Source organism: Culicoides brevitarsis, chromosome 3 (genome assembly GCF_036172545.1).
Source record: "Culicoides brevitarsis isolate CSIRO-B50_1 chromosome 3, AGI_CSIRO_Cbre_v1, whole genome shotgun sequence".
Classification (NCBI taxonomy): domain Eukaryota; kingdom Metazoa; phylum Arthropoda; class Insecta; order Diptera; family Ceratopogonidae; genus Culicoides; species Culicoides brevitarsis.
The window spans coordinates 15,121,321-15,141,826 of record NC_087087.1 but is presented as its reverse complement, the minus strand read 5'-3'; the positions used below and the strand labels follow the sequence as shown (position 1 = coordinate 15,141,826).

The window sequence follows — 20,506 nt, the reverse complement described above, 5'->3', positions numbered from 1 at the left end:
GCACGTCAATATATTGCCGCCATCCGATTTCGTTCCAGCTCCCGTGTGCACTGTCAAATTTTTGTCAGTCTATTTTTTCTCGTCGTCGATGGTCGTACAGTTTCGCGTTTCCCTGCGTAAAAATCCAAAAGGGAAAATCCAAAAAAAAAAAAGCCACCGACGCTCCAACAAAAATTATCCAAAAATCCGTGTAGTGCTCGAGGAAACGAGTGAAAAATCATGGGTACGTAGGAAAAAGTGATTTTCCATCAAGTTACATGGCCGGTCAAAGTCTCGCCAAACTTTTTTTGGGCGTTTTCTGCTGCTGTTCCTCTGCGATATTTGCCGAATGTTGTTGAACGACGTCGATGTACAAGTGCAACGCAGGAAAATTTCGACTTTTCATCAGCTTTTCTATAATTAAATGCGGCGAATAAGTCGCAATGACGACGAAAAAAGTGAAAATTACGCGAAAAAAGTGTTAAAAAGTGGATTTTGGAATTGAGGAAAACCGCTTCCAATTATGGGAATAAAATTTTTGTGCATTTAAAATGTGTGAAAGCGAAAATTTTGTGATTTTTACGAAAATTCAAGCTTTAAAACATCGCTTAATTACAAAAATTTCGTTAAAATCACGAAAAAAACGCAAAAATTTAATGACAGAAGAATGAAAAAGGGCAAAAAGTCGGCAATACAGTGCCCGGTCGTGTATTTACACACACAAGACGAAACATAAACCAATAAGAATGAAAGGCAAGGAAGAAGAATCGATTATGTCATTTTTGTTTGTTATTGTGCCACTCGCAAAAAAAAGTGACGATATTGACCAGTTCATGTTCGAAACTCACGATTTAAAAAAAAAATATGAAAAAAAGTCATAAATCACCAAAGAGACCAATCGTTTAGTTTTTTTTATTGCCATAGAGGTGACATTCGAACACAGAAAAAAAATCTTTTCAAACAATAGCTCACAATAAAAAATAATCCAATCATCAAAAATATGTTAATGAGTAATAAAATTATATGTTGTGTAATGGTGTCATGTCAGAAACTCACAAAAAAAAAGAGACGAGACACGAGAGAAAGGATACGGTTTGCTGATTATCAACAATTTTTTCTTTATTTGGATTAAATTGCATGTAAATTCAACGCATAATGACGCGGTGTTAATGAGCTCACACAAAATTCATGAATTAACTTTCGAACCACTTGTCATGCAGTCAAAAAAAAAGTAACAACAATGACACAAATTGTTGGTTGAAATTATGCATTTTTGTTGAAATGTACTAAAAAGTAGGAAATTTTATAGTTTTCGAAAAAAAAATTGATTTAGAAAATGAATTTTCGAAAATTTAAAATATTTTTTCGAATTTTCGAAATTATGAGAATTTTTGAAAAATTTTCGAATAAGATTTTTTCCTGATTTTTGAAAATTTGAATGCTTTTTTGCAAGTTTACGAAATTTTGAGCCAATTTTCAAACCATTTTTTATAAATGTGAATAATTTCTTCTTTAATTTCGAAAATTTCATAATTTTTGTACCAATTTCGAATTCGAATTCGAAAAACATATTTACGAATTTTCGAAAACTTGAAAATATTTTCATAACAAAGAACAAATATTTTTCTCATCTTCGAAATTAAGATCGATTTCTATACTTTTTCGAAAATTAAAGACCTTTTGTATCTATTTTCGAAAATTTTGAGGAGTTTCGTTAACAAACTTCAATAACTTCATGAATTTCTCTATCAATTTTCGAAAATAAATACAAAACATTTATTTGACATTTTTTAAAAAGCTAATTTTTCAGGAATTCGAAAAGCTTATAGATCAATTTTCGAAAATTTTTACAAATTTCAATAATCTTCGAAAACCGAAAGAGAAGCTAATTTTTCTAAAATAGTTAAAGAAGATTTTCAAATTTTCGAAAATATTTAGTTAAAAATTAGTTATATATTTTAGAAATCAGTTAATCTAATTTCGAAAATCATATAAAATTTTCTTCATATTTTCAAAAATTTGCAGGGAATCTTTTATAAAATTGTAATTCTTTTATTTTCGAAAATTTTTATTTTGTCATATTTCAAAAATGTTTTGAGAATTTTGCCTGATTTTTTAAAATTTTATAAAAATATTGATAAAATTTTTTTTTTAAATTTAAAAAAATTATTTTCGAAGTTTTTTTTAATAAATTTTCGAAAACTAAAGATTCTCAAATTCGAAAACTTACTCATTTTCTCCTACAATTTTCGAAAATGATTTAAATTGGATCAAATTTTCGAAAATTGATTAATTTTAATTTTGAATTTTCAAAAATTTTTAGAGAAATCTTTTATAAAATTGTTAAAAATCAAAAAATCGGAATTTTTTTATTTTCGAAAATTTTTATTTTATCATATTTCGAAAATATTTTGGGAAGCTTTTGCCTGATTTTTTAAAATTTTATAAAAATATTGATAGAAAATTTTATTCGAAAATAAAAAAAATATGTCGAATTTTTTTTAAAAAATTAATTTTCGAAAACTAAAAATTCTCAAACTTTTAATTCTCAAACTTCAATTACGACTTTCGAAAATTATTAAAATTTGTTTAAATTTTCGAAATTTATTAAAATTAGTTCAAATTTTTGAAAAACTGATGCATTATGAGCTTTTCGAATTTTCGAAAATTTGTAAACAAATGAGATACTTCTGAAAAATTGAAGTGAGAAGTGAAAGAAAGAATTTTTAGCAAAAAATTCAATAAAAAACAAACAAAAAAAAATAAAAATCGTACGACAAAAATGCTGTTGTCACCACAATCAAACCAATGCCCAGTGGCAAACACAAATTAATTATTATTTATTGTAATTTCACGATATTTTTTTGCGGTATTCACGTCGGATGCTTTTCTAATCTTATCTGCTTATGGCACACAGCAGACATTCCACGCAGACTACGAGCAGCAGAGAAAAAAAAACACATGAGCACAAAAGCTGACGTCATGACGAAATATTTTTGCTCAAATATGAAAAAAAAAAATATTTTGCTTGAAACAATGAATGCGGCGGCGGCGATAAATAAATACAAAACAGAGACTTGTTTTGTCGGAATTTTGCAAGAAATTAACGGGAAGATGCCTGTTTTGTGTTTTTTTTTTTATCTTTCTGGCTCGTTTTAAAGTCCACGTGAAACTCTTTTACGGCAAACGACATGACATGACCTGCATATGAATGAATGAACAACGCACGAAACAGAATGGGGAACATTGTAATAAATAGTAAATTGGCGTTTTTTGTTTTTTTTTTGTATTTTTTTTTTCAAGAATGAGATCTGTGTTGATGATGCGCGCCGAGTGTTTTGTGTGAGTAACCTAGACTAATAGGGGTTACATCACATTGCTATTTTTAGTCATATGTACACAAAAAAAAGTTAACTGTCCCGTACAAAGTCGCAATGTGTTCCGACTCGATAGGTGTGTGAATTGTTCAAATACAGAAAGAATCAACGTAAAAACAGTCGGGCAGCGTTTTAATGATGAACATCAGCATTATTATCGTCGTCGGTGTCGTTGTCGGGCATCATATGTGTGAGAGAGACTGTCATCTTTTATTATTATTGCCGCATCAATGACGGGCACGTCTTCGAAGCAAGTCGCAGTAAGGTTTCTTCTATTTTTGGATTCAATTCGGCAGATGAAAAATGACTTAATTTTATTGACTGTGAGATTATGTGGCGGAAAGATGCGAGATGAAAGAAGTAGAAGAAGCGGTAAATTTTATAAGAAAATTATCAAAAGATTGAGTGGTTTCATTAAAAAATGTCATCGAATGAAGTATTTAAACAATCGATGAGATTAACTTAAAAAATTGGGAAAAAATTAAAAGATTTATTTATATTAAATAAAATTAAATTATTATATTTTAATTATAAGTCTTATCGTTTTTGTCATTAAAATAATCTTCTTTAATTCTTTTAAATTCAATTTGAAAAAAAATAAGAAAAAAATTATTTTTTTGACTTTGAAAAAAAAAATAAGAAAATCATAAAAAAATTATTTGATCTTTTAAATAATTTTTAAATAAAATTTAAAAAAAATATTAATAAACTGACTAAATTTAATTTTTTTTTTTACAAATTTTTTGCCATTTTTTATGAAACTTACTCAATTTTTGATTTTTTTTCTAAATTTCTTACTTAAAAAATCATCTAAAAGATCAAATAGTAAAATAAAAATTTAAATTCTTAATTAAATTAACACTTTTTTTAAACCTTATAAGTTATGAATTTTAAGAAAGTTCAAATAAAATAATTTTAATAAATTTTTAAAAATTAAATTAATTTTTTTTTTTAATTAATAAAATTAATATTTAATTCAACTTAATAAAAATTTATCTCAAGAATTTATTTTGATAAAATTTTAAAAAATAATTAAATAAATAATAAATAAAAATTAAATTAAACATTATTAAAATAAATAATTAAAAAAAAGCAAATTATTAAAAAAAAGTTATCTCAAGAAATTTTTATTAAAATTTTAAAAACAATTAATTAATAATTAATAAAAATTAAATAAATATTATTATTAATAATTAAAAAATTTTAAATAAAAAAAAATAATTAAAAACCTAAAAAAAAACAAATTATTAAAAAATATGATTTCGAAGCATAGAACTCTTCAAAAAAAATTTTCAAATATCAACTAAAAAGATCATCAAAATTGATTTATTTTCCATAAAATTCAATTCAGAGGTGTTTCATGTAAAAAAATTATTCCCAAAACATGAGCTTGAAGTACTTTTGAAGGTCAAGTTTAAAAATATTTTCAATGTTTCCGTATTTGATAACCGAATTTAACGAATTTTTTTTATCTTCTTATCAGAAGTAACTCCACAAAAATTACAACCTTCAAATTAAGAAAAAAAATTATTGTCGTTAACTGAACTTTTCTGGAAACCCAGTTAAGTAAATTCTAAAAAAATTCTTTGAAATTCCGAAAAAAAAAACACAAAACATAAGCGCCTCATGTTTAGTCATGTGTTTTCATAAAAATACCTCGAAAAAAATTTGTGCTTTGTGTAACTTCAGTGTTTCTGTGTCTGAATGTTTGTCAACAATGTTTAGATAGCAAAACGTGTCTCTATTCAAATTTTTATGTAAATGACGTAAAAAAATGTAAATAAGTCACATGTTTGAAGCTGCTCATTGTTCTGAAGCTTCTTTGCGAGATTCTGAATCAAAAATAAATTTAAAAAAAAAATATTAAATAAAAATCGTCATGCAACCCACACTTAAATAATTCCATCAAAATTAAACACTCAGTCATCCAAAACATTTTTTTTTTTGTAATTAAAAAAATTGTTTGTTTGTTTTAATAATCATCTCTTCTTTTTTTTCAACGCTTTGGTATAAAAAAAATTTTTTCTCAAGAATTAAAATCAAAACAATTTATTTTGAAATTTCTTGTAAAAATTTTTCTACTTTCTTTCTGAACGAAAAATTCCTTGGAAATGTGTGTCAAACATTTATCATTGTAATTCGATACGGAACCTTGTTTCGTACGCGTTTTAGTTGCGAATAAAAGTAAAACAATGAATATGTTAGAAAAAAAAATCAAGCTACACGGTAAAAAAAAATAAACCCATAAAGATAAGGGAAATAATCGGCTGTAATAAGAAACTTTGCTGTATCGCGTATGTGTGACAAATCTTGTTAAGGGAATAAAAATTTTAATGTTCAAGTCAGTCAATCAAATTGGATAACACTTTACTACGATTTGCATTTGCAGTTGATTTTTGTTGTAACAGAAACTTTGCTGCTTTTTTTTTATCTCAAATGCTCAAAAGTTATTAACATAAACCATATAAGTAGCTTGTTAATGTTGTAAATCTCGTTATAGCAAGTTGGGTTTTTGTTACAACAATGTGAGAAGACGACGACTGGAAATGATTGAGTGAATGATGTTACGTTAGAGACGTGATGGAATTTGTTACAGTTGTAGATCACTTTTTGAGATATTGTTTACTATTTCATACACATTATTAGTAGTTTTTTTTTGTTTTTTTCATTAAACTTCTTATAATTGACGAGAATGGTGTGCGGTATAGTTGATGATGGAAGACTTTTTTGTAATTGTATTTCGATTTGTATTATTATTATTAAAAAAGATGATGGTTGAGCTATCATGTTTCATTTAAAGTGAACGATTTAACGCGAAAAATTGTGTAAAGGTTTCTTGGAAAAGTTTGTAGTTCAAATTTTTAGTTTCTAATTCAATAAATATCTTGTGATTTTTGTTCATTGAAGGTTGTTGTTGTTGTATTTCTTTCCATCATTTACGATGATATTGCGACGGTTTTTTGGCTAGTTCGTTTAATATCACTTTTTCATATACTTATTTCGTTTATCACATATTGCTTTGCCTTAATTTTAAAAGTCTCTAAACTATCATAGTCTTTAATATCACATATCACAGTCATTTTGTTAAAATAATTCAATCCTTTATGTCACATAGAGTCGTATATTGCACTTCTTGGAACTCTTAATTGTCCTCTGTTTCTTAACATATATGGCTGTTAATGAGGTTAAATGATCTTTTCTTCCATTTTATGCAATTATAGGAATAGGAAAGAATCAATAGGTCCTCTTTTGCAAATTATGTCTTTAAACATTCATGTCAGATAGCGACGTTTCAATTTGACGAATAATTATTTTTAACTTATAGTGGTTTCATTGCATTTCATTGGCACAAAATTTTAATGTTTGGAGCTTGAGAAATCTATTCACAATGATTTTATTGGGTACAAAACACCTTGTTGATTCCTCTTATTCGAGAAAAAAACAATTTAAGTGGTTCTAGATGCCTCTGTTGTTTCTTCTGCATTCAGCTGATCCTCTGTATCCCATTGTGGACATTTTTTGTTCAATCTTGCATGATCAGTAAGGAAAGCAAAAATCACTCTGATTTGTTGGACATTCATATTAAGTAACTCTTTAGTTCTTCTTGGAGATCTGCATGGTACAAATGAATTCACATGACTCGAAAGATTTTTGCTGATTTTTTTTTAGTTGGTAGTGTTACTACTCGTTTCATTTTGTTGTATTCGTTCAATTAATCCTTTACTCAAGGAATAATATGAAAAATAAGTATTACAAAAATTTTATGCTGAATTCCTAAAAAAATACATTAGTAAATGAATTAAAAAAGTTAGAAAAGTTTCAAAAAGTTCAAAAAACCAAGTAATTTACCTTGTAACATTTATGTCGAAAATTTAGAGCTTCCTTGTTTGTCCTGAAATATTTGAATGCTTGAATCAAAGAGCAAAATGACACTTTTCGTATCATGCCGTCAAAAGTGCCTTAAATTAGGATCTCAGTGCGAAATTTTTTGACCCTCAGGGTCTAAAATAAAAGATTTTTGAAGTTTTCTTAACAGTTTTTCAACTTTTTGTAGGTTTTTCGAGAAATTTATTTTACAAAACTGAGTAAATTGAGTAAATTGAATATTCTATTTGCTCAATAGTTCAATTTTAACTCACTAATTTTTGAGAAAATTCTATTTTTGAGCCCAAATTCTATTACCTAATCATACAATTTTATACATTTTTCCATGGAAAATATAAAAATTTTTGATTGCAAATCATAAAATTTACTCAACTTTTATTTTTTCTTTATTTTTTTTTTTGAAAAAACTACAAAATGTTAGAAAACTTTAAAAAACTTTTATTTTAGCCCCTGAAGGTCTAAAAATAAGACCTAAATTTCCCATTAAAACCAAAATGACTGAAATTTTGACTTAATTTTGTTTATTTTTTTAAGGTTAACTAAGAGAATGTTTTCAAGCAAAAATTGGGAAAATTTATTAAAAAACTAAGAAAATCTCTTAAATGTAAGATTTATTGCATATATTGCATGTATATGAATTGCATGAATCTTACATGTCAAATTTGAAAAATTTTTCTTATTATTTTTTTCACAAATTCCCTTAAAAATTTTATCATTTTTTCTGCTCCTAAACCTTCTCTTAGCCAAGCCTAACACTCTTAAAAAACCCCCAAAAATATTCGTTAAGCCAAATTTGAGTTATTTCGTTACAAAATTTGTATGGATTTTAATTTAAAGCTCTAAATATGAGAGTAAATTTGTATTAAAAGATTTCTACTATATATTTAACTTACCTCGATGCCTTATGTATCCCATCCAACTGCTCATTAAATACTTACCATCATTTAGAAACCATATGTTTAATTATTTGATTGATTAGATTATAATAACAATAAGGGCTCAAGAAAATCTAATTGAGCATTAACAGTTTTACCTGAAATTAATTTGAATCATTATAAATTTTACAGAAATCCATTCTAAACCGTGATTCACTCCTCCATTCAAATGCAAATCTAATTTGATTCAATTGGGAGCATTTCTTTTATGTAACAATTCACGAACCCACGAACGATATTTCTAAACTTTTTTATTATTATTACGTTTGTCGTCGTCATTTTGCTTGTCTATCTGTCTGGGTGCGCTATTCGCTGCTTTTGACTTGTAGACAGGTAGACACATGAATGCTCTGTACACAAAATACATACCTACTAATAAAATTGTTGCTGGTTGATAATGATAACCACCATTAATAACGGCAACAATTTTTCATTTGGGAATACATTCTGCCTCTCTTTATGAAAGCGTAAATTAATTGCCGTGGCATTTTTTTTTGTTTGTTTGCGCTTCAGACTTTGGTGTTCTATTGAACTAGTAAGCGATAAGAATTGATTGTCGGGAAGGTCGAATAATCGAAAATTGGGTTAAACAAAGTTTTAGCGCTTGAATTGGAATTCAACACGAAATCTGGTAACATTGAAAAAAAAAGATAATCTTTTGGATAAACATCTTGATTCGATCAAGTGTTAGATTATTTTTTTTATTTGTTTATAAATAGGAAGTTACTTTCGTTTATTTGTTTATTTTTAAAACAGAGACTTCATCAAATTCAGCTTGAAAAAATAAACGAAAGTTTTATGTTCATCGAGAGTGAACTTTTTATGTGAACGTACATAAATTGGGATTTATGGGTGTGAAATGCAATGCGTGTATCGTGTTAATACTAAAAATAGCATCTAACTAAATATAGTAAAAATGTTGAAAAATTGTCATTAGGGACTTGAGCGTATTTCGGTAATTATTTATCAAAAAAAGGAAAATTCTAAAAATAAGCATTGAGTCAAAAATTTAGAATGTGCTTTAGGGCAAATTTCAGAATGTGTTTTGGGAAAATTTTTCAAAATGTGAATCAGGTCAAAAATAAGGAATGTGCCTTGGGATAAATTTTCTAAATATGCATTGGGACAAACTTGGGACAAACGTTTAGCAATCAGATTGGGATAAATTCTGAGAATGTGCATTGGGTCAAAAATTTAAAATATGCTTTAAGGGTATTTTCTAAAATGTGTATTGGGCTAAAAATTTAGAATGTATAATGGGACAATTTTTCAAAAGTTGCATTAGGGCAAATTTTCTGAATATGCATTGGGTTAATAATTTCGAGTGTGCATTAGGACATATTTTCAAAATTTGCTTTGGGAAAATTTTCCAAAATAATTTAGAATGTGCATTGGAAAAAATTTTCTTTTTTTTTCAGTAGTCTAAAAATCGCATTGGTAAAAATTCTGAGAATGTGCATTGGGGCGAAATTGCAAAATTTAATGTTCAGGAAAATTTTGTGTATGTTGAACATCAGTAAAATCGAAAAACTTCTTGTAACTAAAATGAGTTAAACAAAAATTATGAAAAAAAAATAAAAATTTTAAAATAATAAAAAAAAATTTAGCAAGGAAATAAAAGCATGAGAGCCAAAATTTAAATTTTCAATATTTTTTTTTCTTTGTTGAAATTTTGATCGTTTTTTATCTTTTTAGAGCTTCAATTCAAAAAAAAAACTAAATTTACAATTCTCAATTTTTTTTTAAATATTTTTCTTAATAATTTTTAATAATATTTAAAATATTTTTCATAAAGAACTCGTAAAAAATACATTTTATCTAATTTTCAAAAAATAATTTAAATATTAAATATTAATTAAATTAATTAAATATTAAAATTTTTTTAAATTATTAAATATTTAAATTTTTTCATAAAAAAATTTTTTTAAGTTTTTAACAAATTTTTAATAATTTTTTTTCTTACGGACAGACATCAAAACCCACAAAGACATTTTTTTCACTGGAAATGCCCCATAAAAAAAAAAGTTAATTTAATTGAAATGAAGTGAAGATAGAAAGACGGTTCTCTCCTCTATTTTTATAAAAATTTCAATCGAATCGATGCATTTGTTGCATTCACGAGAAGTTAATTTTTTCTGTGTGCGGCATGCGGTACGAATCACTTGACTGTAAAAATATGTTTAATGTGGTTAGGCATTCTCATTTAAGGTTTTTAATTAAGTAATTGAAGAATTTTTTCACCGGATTTCTCGGAAATGGAGACCTTCAGCAATTGTTAGAGACTTTGATGCCGTCATCGTTGTTGTTTCTAACGCGACGCCGTTAATTGAAATACATTAGCGAGCGTTCATTATTTTCGCAAATACAACTAATTGGAGAGACTTTGAAAGCTTAGAAATCGATTTTTTAATTTTTTTCTTTTTTCGTTGCAGGTAAAACAAAAATTGCTTGTGCAAAGTGTCAGAAAAAGTGTTCCGGCGAAGTTTTGCGTGTGAGCGAAAAATATTTTCACAAGGCGTGTTTCCAATGTAAGAAATGCAACAAATCTCTTGCCACCGGCGGATTCTTTTCCAAAGACGGTGCGTACTATTGTACCTCAGACTATCAAAAGCTTTATGGGACAAAGTGTTCGGCCTGCAATGACTACGTTGAGGGCGAAGTTGTGCAAACGATGGGCAAGACGTACCATCAAAAGTGCTTCACTTGCAATCGGTGCAATCAGCCGTTCCAATCTGGAGCAAAGGTAATTTTTTTAATCAGTTTTTTTTTTTTTATTTGAGGGGTCCTTGAAGTAATGTTGACAACTAAAAATTAAATTATATTCATTCAAATTTCGGTTTTTAACGAAATTTTAGTTGAAAATATCATTTTTCGACAAGATTTTTTCTAAGAATTTAAATTTTTGACAAAGTTTGTTCTAAAAATTTCAATTTCTTACAAAGTTTGTTCTAAAAATTTCAATTTCTTACAAAGTTTGTTCTAAAAATTTTAATTTTTGACAAAGTTTGTTCTAAAAATTTAAACTTTTGACAAAGTTCGTTCTAAAAATTTTGATTTGTGACAAAATTTGTTTCAAAAATTTAAATTTTTGACAAAGTTTGTTCTAAAAAAAAAAATTTTAATTTTTGACAAAATCTGTTCTAAAAATTTGAATTTTTGACAAAGTTTGTTCTAAAAATTTAAATTTTTGACAAAGTTCGTTCTAAAAATTTTGATTTTTGACAAAATTTGTTCTAAAAATTTTGATTTTTGACAAAATCTGTTCTAAAAATTTCAATTTTTGACAAAATTTGTTCTAAAAATTTCAATTTTTGACAAAGTTTGTTCTAAAAATTTAAACTTTTGACAAAGTTCGTTCTAAAAATTTTGATTTGTGACAAAATTTGTTTCAAAAATTTAAATTTTTGACAAAGTTTGTTCTAAAAATTTTAATTTTTGACAAAATCTGTTCTAAAAATTTGAATTTTTGACAAAGTTTGTTCTAAAAATTTAAATTTTTGACAAAGTTCGTTCTAAAAATTTTGATTTTTGACAAAATTTGTTCTAAAAATTTCAATTTTTGTTAAAATTTGTTCTAAAAATTTTGATTTTTGACAAAGTTCGTTCTAAAAATTTTGATTTGTGACAAAGTTTGTTCTAAAAATTTAAATTTTTGACAAAGTTTGTTCTAAATATTTCAATTTTTGAAAAACTTTGTTCTAAAAATTTTGATTTTTGACAAAATCTGTTCTAAAAATTTCAATTTTTGACAAAGTTTGTACTAAAAGTTTCAATTTCTTACAAAGTTTGTTCTAAAATTTTTAATTTTTAACGAATTTCATACAAAAAATATTTCAAAAATGAGTCTTTCACTCAAAATTACTTTAAAGACCTCAATTTTCACACGTAGAATAGACTTTTTAACGCATGCAAGTCTAAATTCTAAACTGACAACCACTCGTTCATTAACAAATAACGGTTTTGCGAAAGGTTACCAACACGGGCAAGGAAGTTGTCTGCGAAGCATGCATCACGGGATCGCCTTCGATCAAAAAACTCACGAGCGGCAGTGTCACATCTAGTCCAAAAATTGCTACGGCATCACAGCAGGAGCACGAAAGCGTGCGAAAACCTCAAATTCCGAAATCCAACGATCCGAATGATTGCGCAGGATGCGGCGAGGCACTCAAGGAAGGTCAAGCGCTCATCGCACTCGATCGTCAATGGCATATTTGGTGTTTCAAGTGAGTTTTCTTCAATTCTAAAAATAAAAAAAAAATTTAAAAAAAATTTTTTTTAGATGTCAATCGTGTGGTTGCACCTTAAACGGCGAATACATGGGCAAAGATGGCGTGCCGTACTGCGAAAAGGACTACCAGAAGGCCTTTGGGGTCAAATGTGCGTACTGCAATCGTTTTATCAGCGGAAAAGTGTTGCAAGCTGGCGATAATCATCATTTCCATCCGACATGCGCTCGTTGCACGAAATGCGGCGACCCATTCGGTGACGGGGAGGAGATGTATTTGCAAGGAGGCGCTATTTGGCATCCACGTTGCGGACCTGGACCCTCAGCAGAGTTCAATGGGACGATAATAAATGGATCGAGTGTGCCGGGAAGTGCAAATGGGCACTTTACTGATACAGAATGTGATCGCATTAGCACAAGCGCGAGCGAATTACAGGTAAATTTGGGTGAAAAATTAGTTTTTTAGGCTATTTTCGGTATTTTATGGTTTGAAAATATTTTTGAGGCATGCACTTTTATGATTTTTTTGAGTTGCTTTTGAGTTTTTTTTATGATTTTTTTCAGTTTTCATTACATTCACGCACCCCAAGCGTTAACGGGTCACTTTATAGTCCTAATTCATACAAAAAGGTCAGTAGTTTAGTTGGTTTTTTGTTTGTTTTTCGCAAAATCCCGCTTTTTCAAGCAAATTTTGACACTTTTCTTCCGTAATTTCAGTATCATCGCACTCAATCGCCGGGTCTCATCTTGCGCGAATATGGCAGACCTGGTTTCGAGGACATTTCTCGCATTTACACGTACAGCTATCTCACGGATGAGCCACATTACTTGCGGAAACCCATTGAGCCGTACGATCGCCCACCCGTTTCGCCGCACTTTCATCGCCCCCATACCAGCTACGATCGCGATCGTCCTCCGTCGAGACCTCATTCGCGCAGCAGGAGTGCCATGAAGGTGCTGGTTGATAGCATTCGGAGCGAAACGCCGCGTCCCAAGAGTCCCGGCATGAACAACGAAGAACCCATTGAGATGTCGCACTATCCAGCTGCGAAGAAACCCACTGCCGGCGAAAAGCCAAAAATTGAACGAGATGATTTTCCGGCGCCGCCCTATCCGTACACAGATCCAGAGCGGCGACGACGCTATTCGGACTCGTATAAGGGAGTGCCCGTGTCGGATGATGAGGAGGAGAATGGCAAAGATAAGGCGCCCAAGGATGAGGTTGATGAGTAAGTTTTTTTTGAAAATGTTGTTTTTTCTGAAAAAAAAATTAAAAAATATTTTGGATTTTATCCAAAAAGTTAAATTTTCTTAAAAATTTTTAAAATATTTTTTAAAAAATTAAAATTAATATATGTATTTTAAAAAAAAGAAATTTGAATAATTTCTTTAAAAAAAATTAAAAAAGAGAAAAATATTTAGTTTCAATGAAATTTTTTTTTTTTTCTAATTTTTTTCAAAAAATTCAAATCGAAAATTTTTTATTGAAAAAAAAAATGTAAAAAGAGGAAAAAAAAATTTTTCTTATGATAATTTTTATATTTTATAAATCAAAAACTTACTAAAATTTTTAAAATTTTCTAAAATTTTTAAATTTTTATAAACGTTCATCTGAAGAATTTTCTTAAAAATTATGAAAGAGAAACCGAAACATTTTTAATTTTTATCTTAGCTCAAAAGAATTTTCTCATGAAAAAAAAAATTAATAAATTAAATAAAAAAAAATATCAAAAATAATTAAATAAATAAATAATTAAAAATAATAAAATTAAATTTACAAAAAAAAAAATGAAAAAGTAAAAAAATATTATCATAAAAATTAAATTCTTAAAAAATTAAACAAAAATAATAAAAAAATTAAATTAACAAAAAAAAATTTAAAAATTTCAATTTCAGACGCTTGAACAAGGAACAAGAAGAGCTAAAGAAAATCAACAGCGGCATGGGAGCTGTCATCTTGAAAGATTTGAAGGAACACGCCAAATACCGTCGTTGGAAGCAAAGCCATTTGGATCCCAGAAACTCGTCGAGAACGCCATCTGCTGCAAAAGAACCCATGTATCGCTTACGGTAAGAATTTTTTAGCTAAAAATTAAAAAAAAATCTAAATTTTATTAATTTTTAGATACGAATCCCCGATCGGTGCATCGCCATCTCGCAATTTAGACCATCAAAAGCCTTTCTACGAAGACGAACAATTTGACAGGTCAACCAGTTATCGCGGATCTGTAGGACGTGCAATAAATAATGCGCCAAGTTATAATGGTAAAAGCTGATTTTCAATTTTTTTTTTTAGTACTTTTCCATTATTTTTTTCATTTTTTTATAAATTAATATTTTTTATAATTTTTTATTAGTTATTCATTCTTATCGATCACCACCAAAGCCTGGATATGGCTTTAAACAGCCAAACACATTACCAGCCTCATATCGCAGTGGCTATGTTAGCGGGTATAGTTCTGTAAGTCTGTCTGAAAATGGTTAAAAATGGCACTTCGCGGTGGTGATTGAGTTTATTTTATGAGTTTCATGAGTTTTGTTTCGTTTTTTTCAATGAATTTTTTTAAAAAATAATTTTATAGAGTTCAAAAAATGAAAGATGTCATAATTTTTAGTCAATTTTGAGCAATTTTTAATTAAATAATTAAATTTTTAGTACAAAAAAATTCTAAAATTTAAATTTTGATCAAAAAAGTTGAATTTTTAATATTTAAAGTTTTTTTATTTTTTTACATAATTTAAATTAAACAAAAAATTATTTAAAATTTTATTAATTTAATAAATTTAATTAATTTAAATTAAATTTTAATTTAAATTTAATTTTATTTAAATTTTTAAAATTTTAATTATTTAATTTTTGAATTAATTATTTAAAATTTTTTAAATTAAAATTTTAAAAATTAAATTAAAAATTGCTCAAAAATTTAAATTTTATCAAAAAATTGACATATTTCACTTTTAAATTTGAAACTTTTTAAATTTAATTTTTTTCTAATTTTAACAAAAAATTCTCTCCCTTGCTTACCTGGAATCTCATTAAAACCCAAAAAAAATGTATCAACAGTGGTGAGTTCATTACGTCAAGTCCCGAAACCAGGTTACGGTTTAGCCCCTCGATCTCAAACATTTACGACAAGTGGTTCAACACATGGACCTTCTGTAAGCTTTTTATGCATCAAAAGTAGTTTTCAGTTTTTTACGACTCTAGATGTTCATTTTTTTTACAATTTTAGAAAAATTAATAATTTTTTAGCGATATTTTTATAGATTAGATCGGTTCGGAATGATTGTTGTGGCATGTTAGAATTTAATTTCAAACTTTTTTCAATGTTCAGTCAATGTGTGGTCGTGAGGTGCCATGAAATGAACCAATTTTGCTCATTTTTTCTCGTGAATTTTTGATTTCTTATGAAATTTTTCGATTATCAGGACTTTTCTTATGGAGGATTGGGCGACAAAACGCATAGCACAGAGTTTAGTTGTGGAAAGTCGGATGGTAAGTTGAGTTTTTTTTGATGATTTTTAACGGATTTTAAGAATTTTTGTCGTTTTTAGTGTCTGTTGACTCAATTACCGATGGCGATCGACGTGCATTAGGTGCCGATATTCCGGCAAGCAGTACATATTCGGGTGCTCTGTCGTTCCATTATCCGCAACAAGGCGTCAATATTCGTCGTAGCTTACCAAATATGGCACACAGTATGCTTGTGCACGAACCAGCCAAAATTTATCCATACCATCTACTGCTGATTACGAATTATCGTCTGCCTGCCGATGTTGATCGGTGTAATTTGGAGGTAAGTATTTTTTTTCTAGAATTGTTTGATATATTAATTAATTTAAATTAAAAAATAAAATAAAATATTTAATTAAAAATTTAAAAAAATTAGAAAATAAAATAAATTTATTATTTTGTTTGAATTTTTAATTAAATTAATTTTTTTTCAATTCAAAAATAATTAATTTAATTTATATAAAATAATTCAAATGAAAAAAATAAACTTTTAATTAATTGTAAAAAAATTTAATTAAATATTTATAAAAAAAAATTAATATAATTATTTAATAATTAAATTAAATTAAAAATAAAATAAATTAAACAGTTAAATTAATTAAATAAATTTATTAAATTTTTAAAATTTTTAATTAATTCAATTTTTAATTTAATTTAATTATTAAATAATTCGAAATTTGAATTTATCAACATTTAAATTTAAATAAAAATTATTTTAAAAAAATAATTTAATTGTTAATAAATTCGAATTTCGAATTAATTAATTTAATTACTAAATTTTTAAACTTTATTTATTTTTAATTTATTTAAATTTTAAATTAAATTAATTATTTATCAATAAAAACAATTGTTTAATATTAATTATTCTTTAAAAAAAAATAGATTAAAATTAAATAAAATAAATTAATTCTTATTTTTTTTTTAATTTTAGCGCCATCTATCTGACACGGAATTTGAAGCGGTATTCCAATGCACACGATCCGAATTCTACCGGCTCCCACAATGGAGACGCAGTGAAATAAAACGACGAGCTCGACTCTTTTAAACACGGAAAAAAATTTTCATCAAATTCTACCAATTATTCTATTCTACAAAAAAAAATAAATCTAACCCAAACGTATTAAAAAAATATTTTACGAAAACTATTTGAGGGGTGAAAATAATCAGACAGCTTCAATTTTTTTATATTTCATTAAGTTTAGTGTAGGAACCGACTTTTATAATCAAATAATTTGCCTTTTTTGTAAGTTTTATTTTTAAATGAATATTGTATGCCCTTTATTTGTACTCGGCAGCTTTTTTATGTTTTATCACAAATTATGTTCCTTTTTTTCTTGACAACTATTTTTTTTTTTTTGAGAATGATTGTATTTATATAATTATTTTAATATATAAAAAAAAATAATTTTAAGCCAAATTTGAGTTCAAACGAGTTTTTTTAAATTTTTATTATTAAAATTAATTTATTTGATGATTTTAAAAAATATTTTAAAAAGGGAGAAAAAAATAGTTGAATGCTTTAAAAAAAATAAAAAGGCCTCTAAAGAACTTTGGTGACATTGTTGACGATGTCCTTTAATAAAAAATAATAAAAACAATAAAAAATTCTTAGAATAAGTCGCTTTGAAATTTAGTTTCGCTTTCGCGGTCATCAGTCAAGTTTAAACGTCTTTAATGTTCATAAAATAAATAAAAATATAAAAAATTACAGGAACCGAGATAAAAAGATGAGAAAATATATTTTTGGAAATATTAAAAAAACACAAAACAGTAGAAATTAGTAAATAAGGGAACGAAGAAATATTTTTGAGGCAGTTAGAATGTAAAAAAATGCTTTGAAGACCGTGAAACACGCCAAAAAAAGCAATTTCAGGTGCATCTCTTTCTATTTATTTAAATCCCTTCCCTTTTTTATTAGAAATTTAAGACGAAAAAATTGCTTAGAGCCTTAACTTGTAAGATTTTAACAGACATCACTTTCCCTCTAAATGATGATAACGATAGAAATTTGAGTAAAAATAGTACTTTTTGTATGTAAAAGCATTCAAACTCCTGTATTTATTGCATTTATATTTAAATTAATCATCATCCAATGAAAGCCAAAAGATGAAAAAAATTTACACACATCACATTTTTTTTATAATTTAAAAATAAAAAAAAAAATCAAATCTGGCAGTACAACAAATTGCTTTTGTCGCATCGTGGTAAAAAAAAAATTAACAATAAAAAAAATGTAGGAAATCAATTTACGTTAATAAAAGTAAAAAAAAAAAAACAAAAAATTATGTAATTTGCTATTAATGATAATGAGACATAAACAAAAAAAATAAATATGTTAAATAGAATTAAAAAGAAAAAATTATAAAAATTCATGAATAAATTATATGAGGAAAAATTAATTGAAATGGAAATCAAATAAAAATTTTGCTTTTTCAGCACCATATATTTTTGAGTGTTTTAACAAAAAATATGCGAAATAATGAAGGCCAAATTTCCAAAATTATGTTCTTTTGTAAGTTCAAAAGCCATGAATTTTCCAATTTTTCTCAGTTGTCTTAAGATACAAAGCCTCCGGGGTATTTTTTTCTTTTACAATTGCAAGAAAGTGAATATTCATTTTATAACTCAAAACTGGAAACTATCAAAAACTGTGTCAAAGGAAAAAATGGATAAAAATTTGTCAGAAGGCTCTAATTTATCATTTTTAATCATTTTATAACTCAAAACTGCCAAAAAATTGAAACTGAAAAAAAAATTTTTTCCTTTGAAGATGAAAAAAAAATTTTTTTTCTTTGACATAGTTTTGTTTTGAAAACTAAATCAAGAGCAAAACTAAATCAAAAACTGTGTCAAAGCCATTTTTGTCAAATTTTGCTCCAAATGGATAAAAATTTGTCAGAAGGCTCTAATTTATCATTTTTAATCATTTTATAACTCAAAACTGCCAAAAAATTGAAACTGAAAAAAAAAAATTGAAAACTTCAAATGGATAAAAATTTTGACATAGTTTTGTTTTGAAAACTAAATCAAGAGCAAAACTAAATCAAAAACTGTGTCAAAGCCATTTTTGTCAAATTTTGCTCTAAATGGATAAAAATTTGTCAGAAGGCTCTAATTTATCATTTTTAATCATTTTATAACTCAAAACTGCCAAAAAATTGAAACTGAAAAAAATTTTTTTCTTTGACATAGTTTTGTTTTAAAAACTAAATCAAGAGCAAAACTAAATCAAAAACTGTGTCAAAGCCATTTTTGTCAAATCTTGCTCCAAATGGATAAAAAAAGGCTCTAATTTGCTGTGTCTCAAAAGCCTGAAAAAAAACTGTGTCAAAGCTATTTTTGTCAAATCTTGCTCCAAATGGATAAAAATTTGTCAGAAGGCTCTAATTTATCATTTTTAACCATTTTATAACTCAAAACTGCCAAAAAATTGAAACTGAAAAAAAAAAATTTCTTTGACATAGTTTTGTTTTGAAAACTAAATCAAGAGCAAAACTAAATCAAAAACTGTGTCAAAGCCATTTTTGTCAAATTTTGCTCCAAATGGATAAAAATTTGTCAGAAGGCTCTAATTTATCATTTTTAATCATTTTATAACTCAAAACTGCCAAAAATTGAAACTGAAAAAAATTTTTTCCTTTGACAAAAATTTGTCAGAAGGCTCTAACTTATCATTTTTAATCATTTTTTCTTTGACATAGTTTTGTTTTGAAAACTAAATCAAGAGCAAAACTAAATCAAAAACTGTGTCAAAGCCATTTTTGTCAAATTTTGCTCCAAATGGATAAAAATTTGTCAGAGGGCTCTAATTTATCATTTTTAACCATTTTATAACTCAAAACTGCCAAAAAAATTGAAACTGAAAAAAAAATTTTCCTTTGACATAGTTTTGTTTTGAAAACTAAATCAAGAGCAAAACTAAATCAAAAACTGTGTCAAAGCCATTTTTGTCAAATTTTGCTCCAAATGGATAAAAATTTGTCAGAGGGCTCTAATTTATCATTTTTAACCATTTTATAACTCAAAACTGCCAAAAAATTGAAACTGAAAAAAAAAAAATTTCCTTTGACATAGTTTTGTTTTGAAAACTAAATCAAGAGCAAAACTAAATCAAAAACTGTGTCAAAGCCATTTTTGTCAAATTTTGCTCCAAATGGATTAAAATTTATCAGAGGGGCTCTAATTTTTCATTTTTTTGCAACTCAAAACTCATAGATTGGACTCATAAATATTTGAGTTTTTCTCATTTGTCTTAAAAACTAGAGCCTTCAGGGTATATTTTTCTGAAAGAGCATAAAAATTGCAAGAAAGTATCGGAAGTCTATTGAGTTTGGGTTACCATAAAAAATTTTAGTCAACAGTATACCTTCACCCCATTTTAAAAAAATCACATTAAAAAACACTCCAAAAAAAACTTGAAACGTAAACGAAAAAATTGTTTTTTGAACAAAATTATTTATAGAGCAATTAATTACTCATCCGATAATTTTTCTTATCAAACTTCAGGAAATCGCTCGATTAGTCTAGAATTTTTATTGCAACGGTAGGTATATTTTTTTTATCGCGAGTTTGTTGCCTTTACTCGCATTTG

The 20,506-nt window shown here is 26.8% G+C and overlaps 1 protein-coding gene across 1 annotated transcript; it reads left to right on the top strand.

Moving 5' to 3' along the window:
* The first annotated feature begins 87 nt into the window (after positions 1–87).
* LOC134833137 (actin-binding LIM protein 1) lies at positions 88–18,175 on the top strand. Its single transcript, XM_063847362.1, has 12 exons — positions 88–223; positions 10,609–10,919; positions 12,146–12,399; positions 12,456–12,837; positions 12,966–13,031; positions 13,119–13,630; positions 14,298–14,471; positions 14,527–14,666; positions 14,759–14,862; positions 15,831–15,897; positions 15,957–16,198; positions 16,847–18,175. The coding sequence occupies exons 1-12, from the start codon at positions 220–222 to the stop codon at positions 16,958–16,960; spliced, it is 2,370 nt and encodes a 789-aa protein (XP_063703432.1). The 5' UTR covers positions 88–219; the 3' UTR covers positions 16,961–18,175.
* Positions 18,176–20,506: the final 2,331 nt, after the last annotated feature.

Coding starts and splice junctions, on each gene's coding strand:
- LOC134833137 (XM_063847362.1), top strand. Junction 10,920..12,145: donor CGTTCCAATCTGGAGCAAAG/GTAATTTTTTTA, acceptor GTTTTGCGAAAG/GTTACCAACACGGGCAAGGA. Junction 16,199..16,846: donor TTGATCGGTGTAATTTGGAG/GTAAGTATTTTT, acceptor TTTTAATTTTAG/CGCCATCTATCTGACACGGA.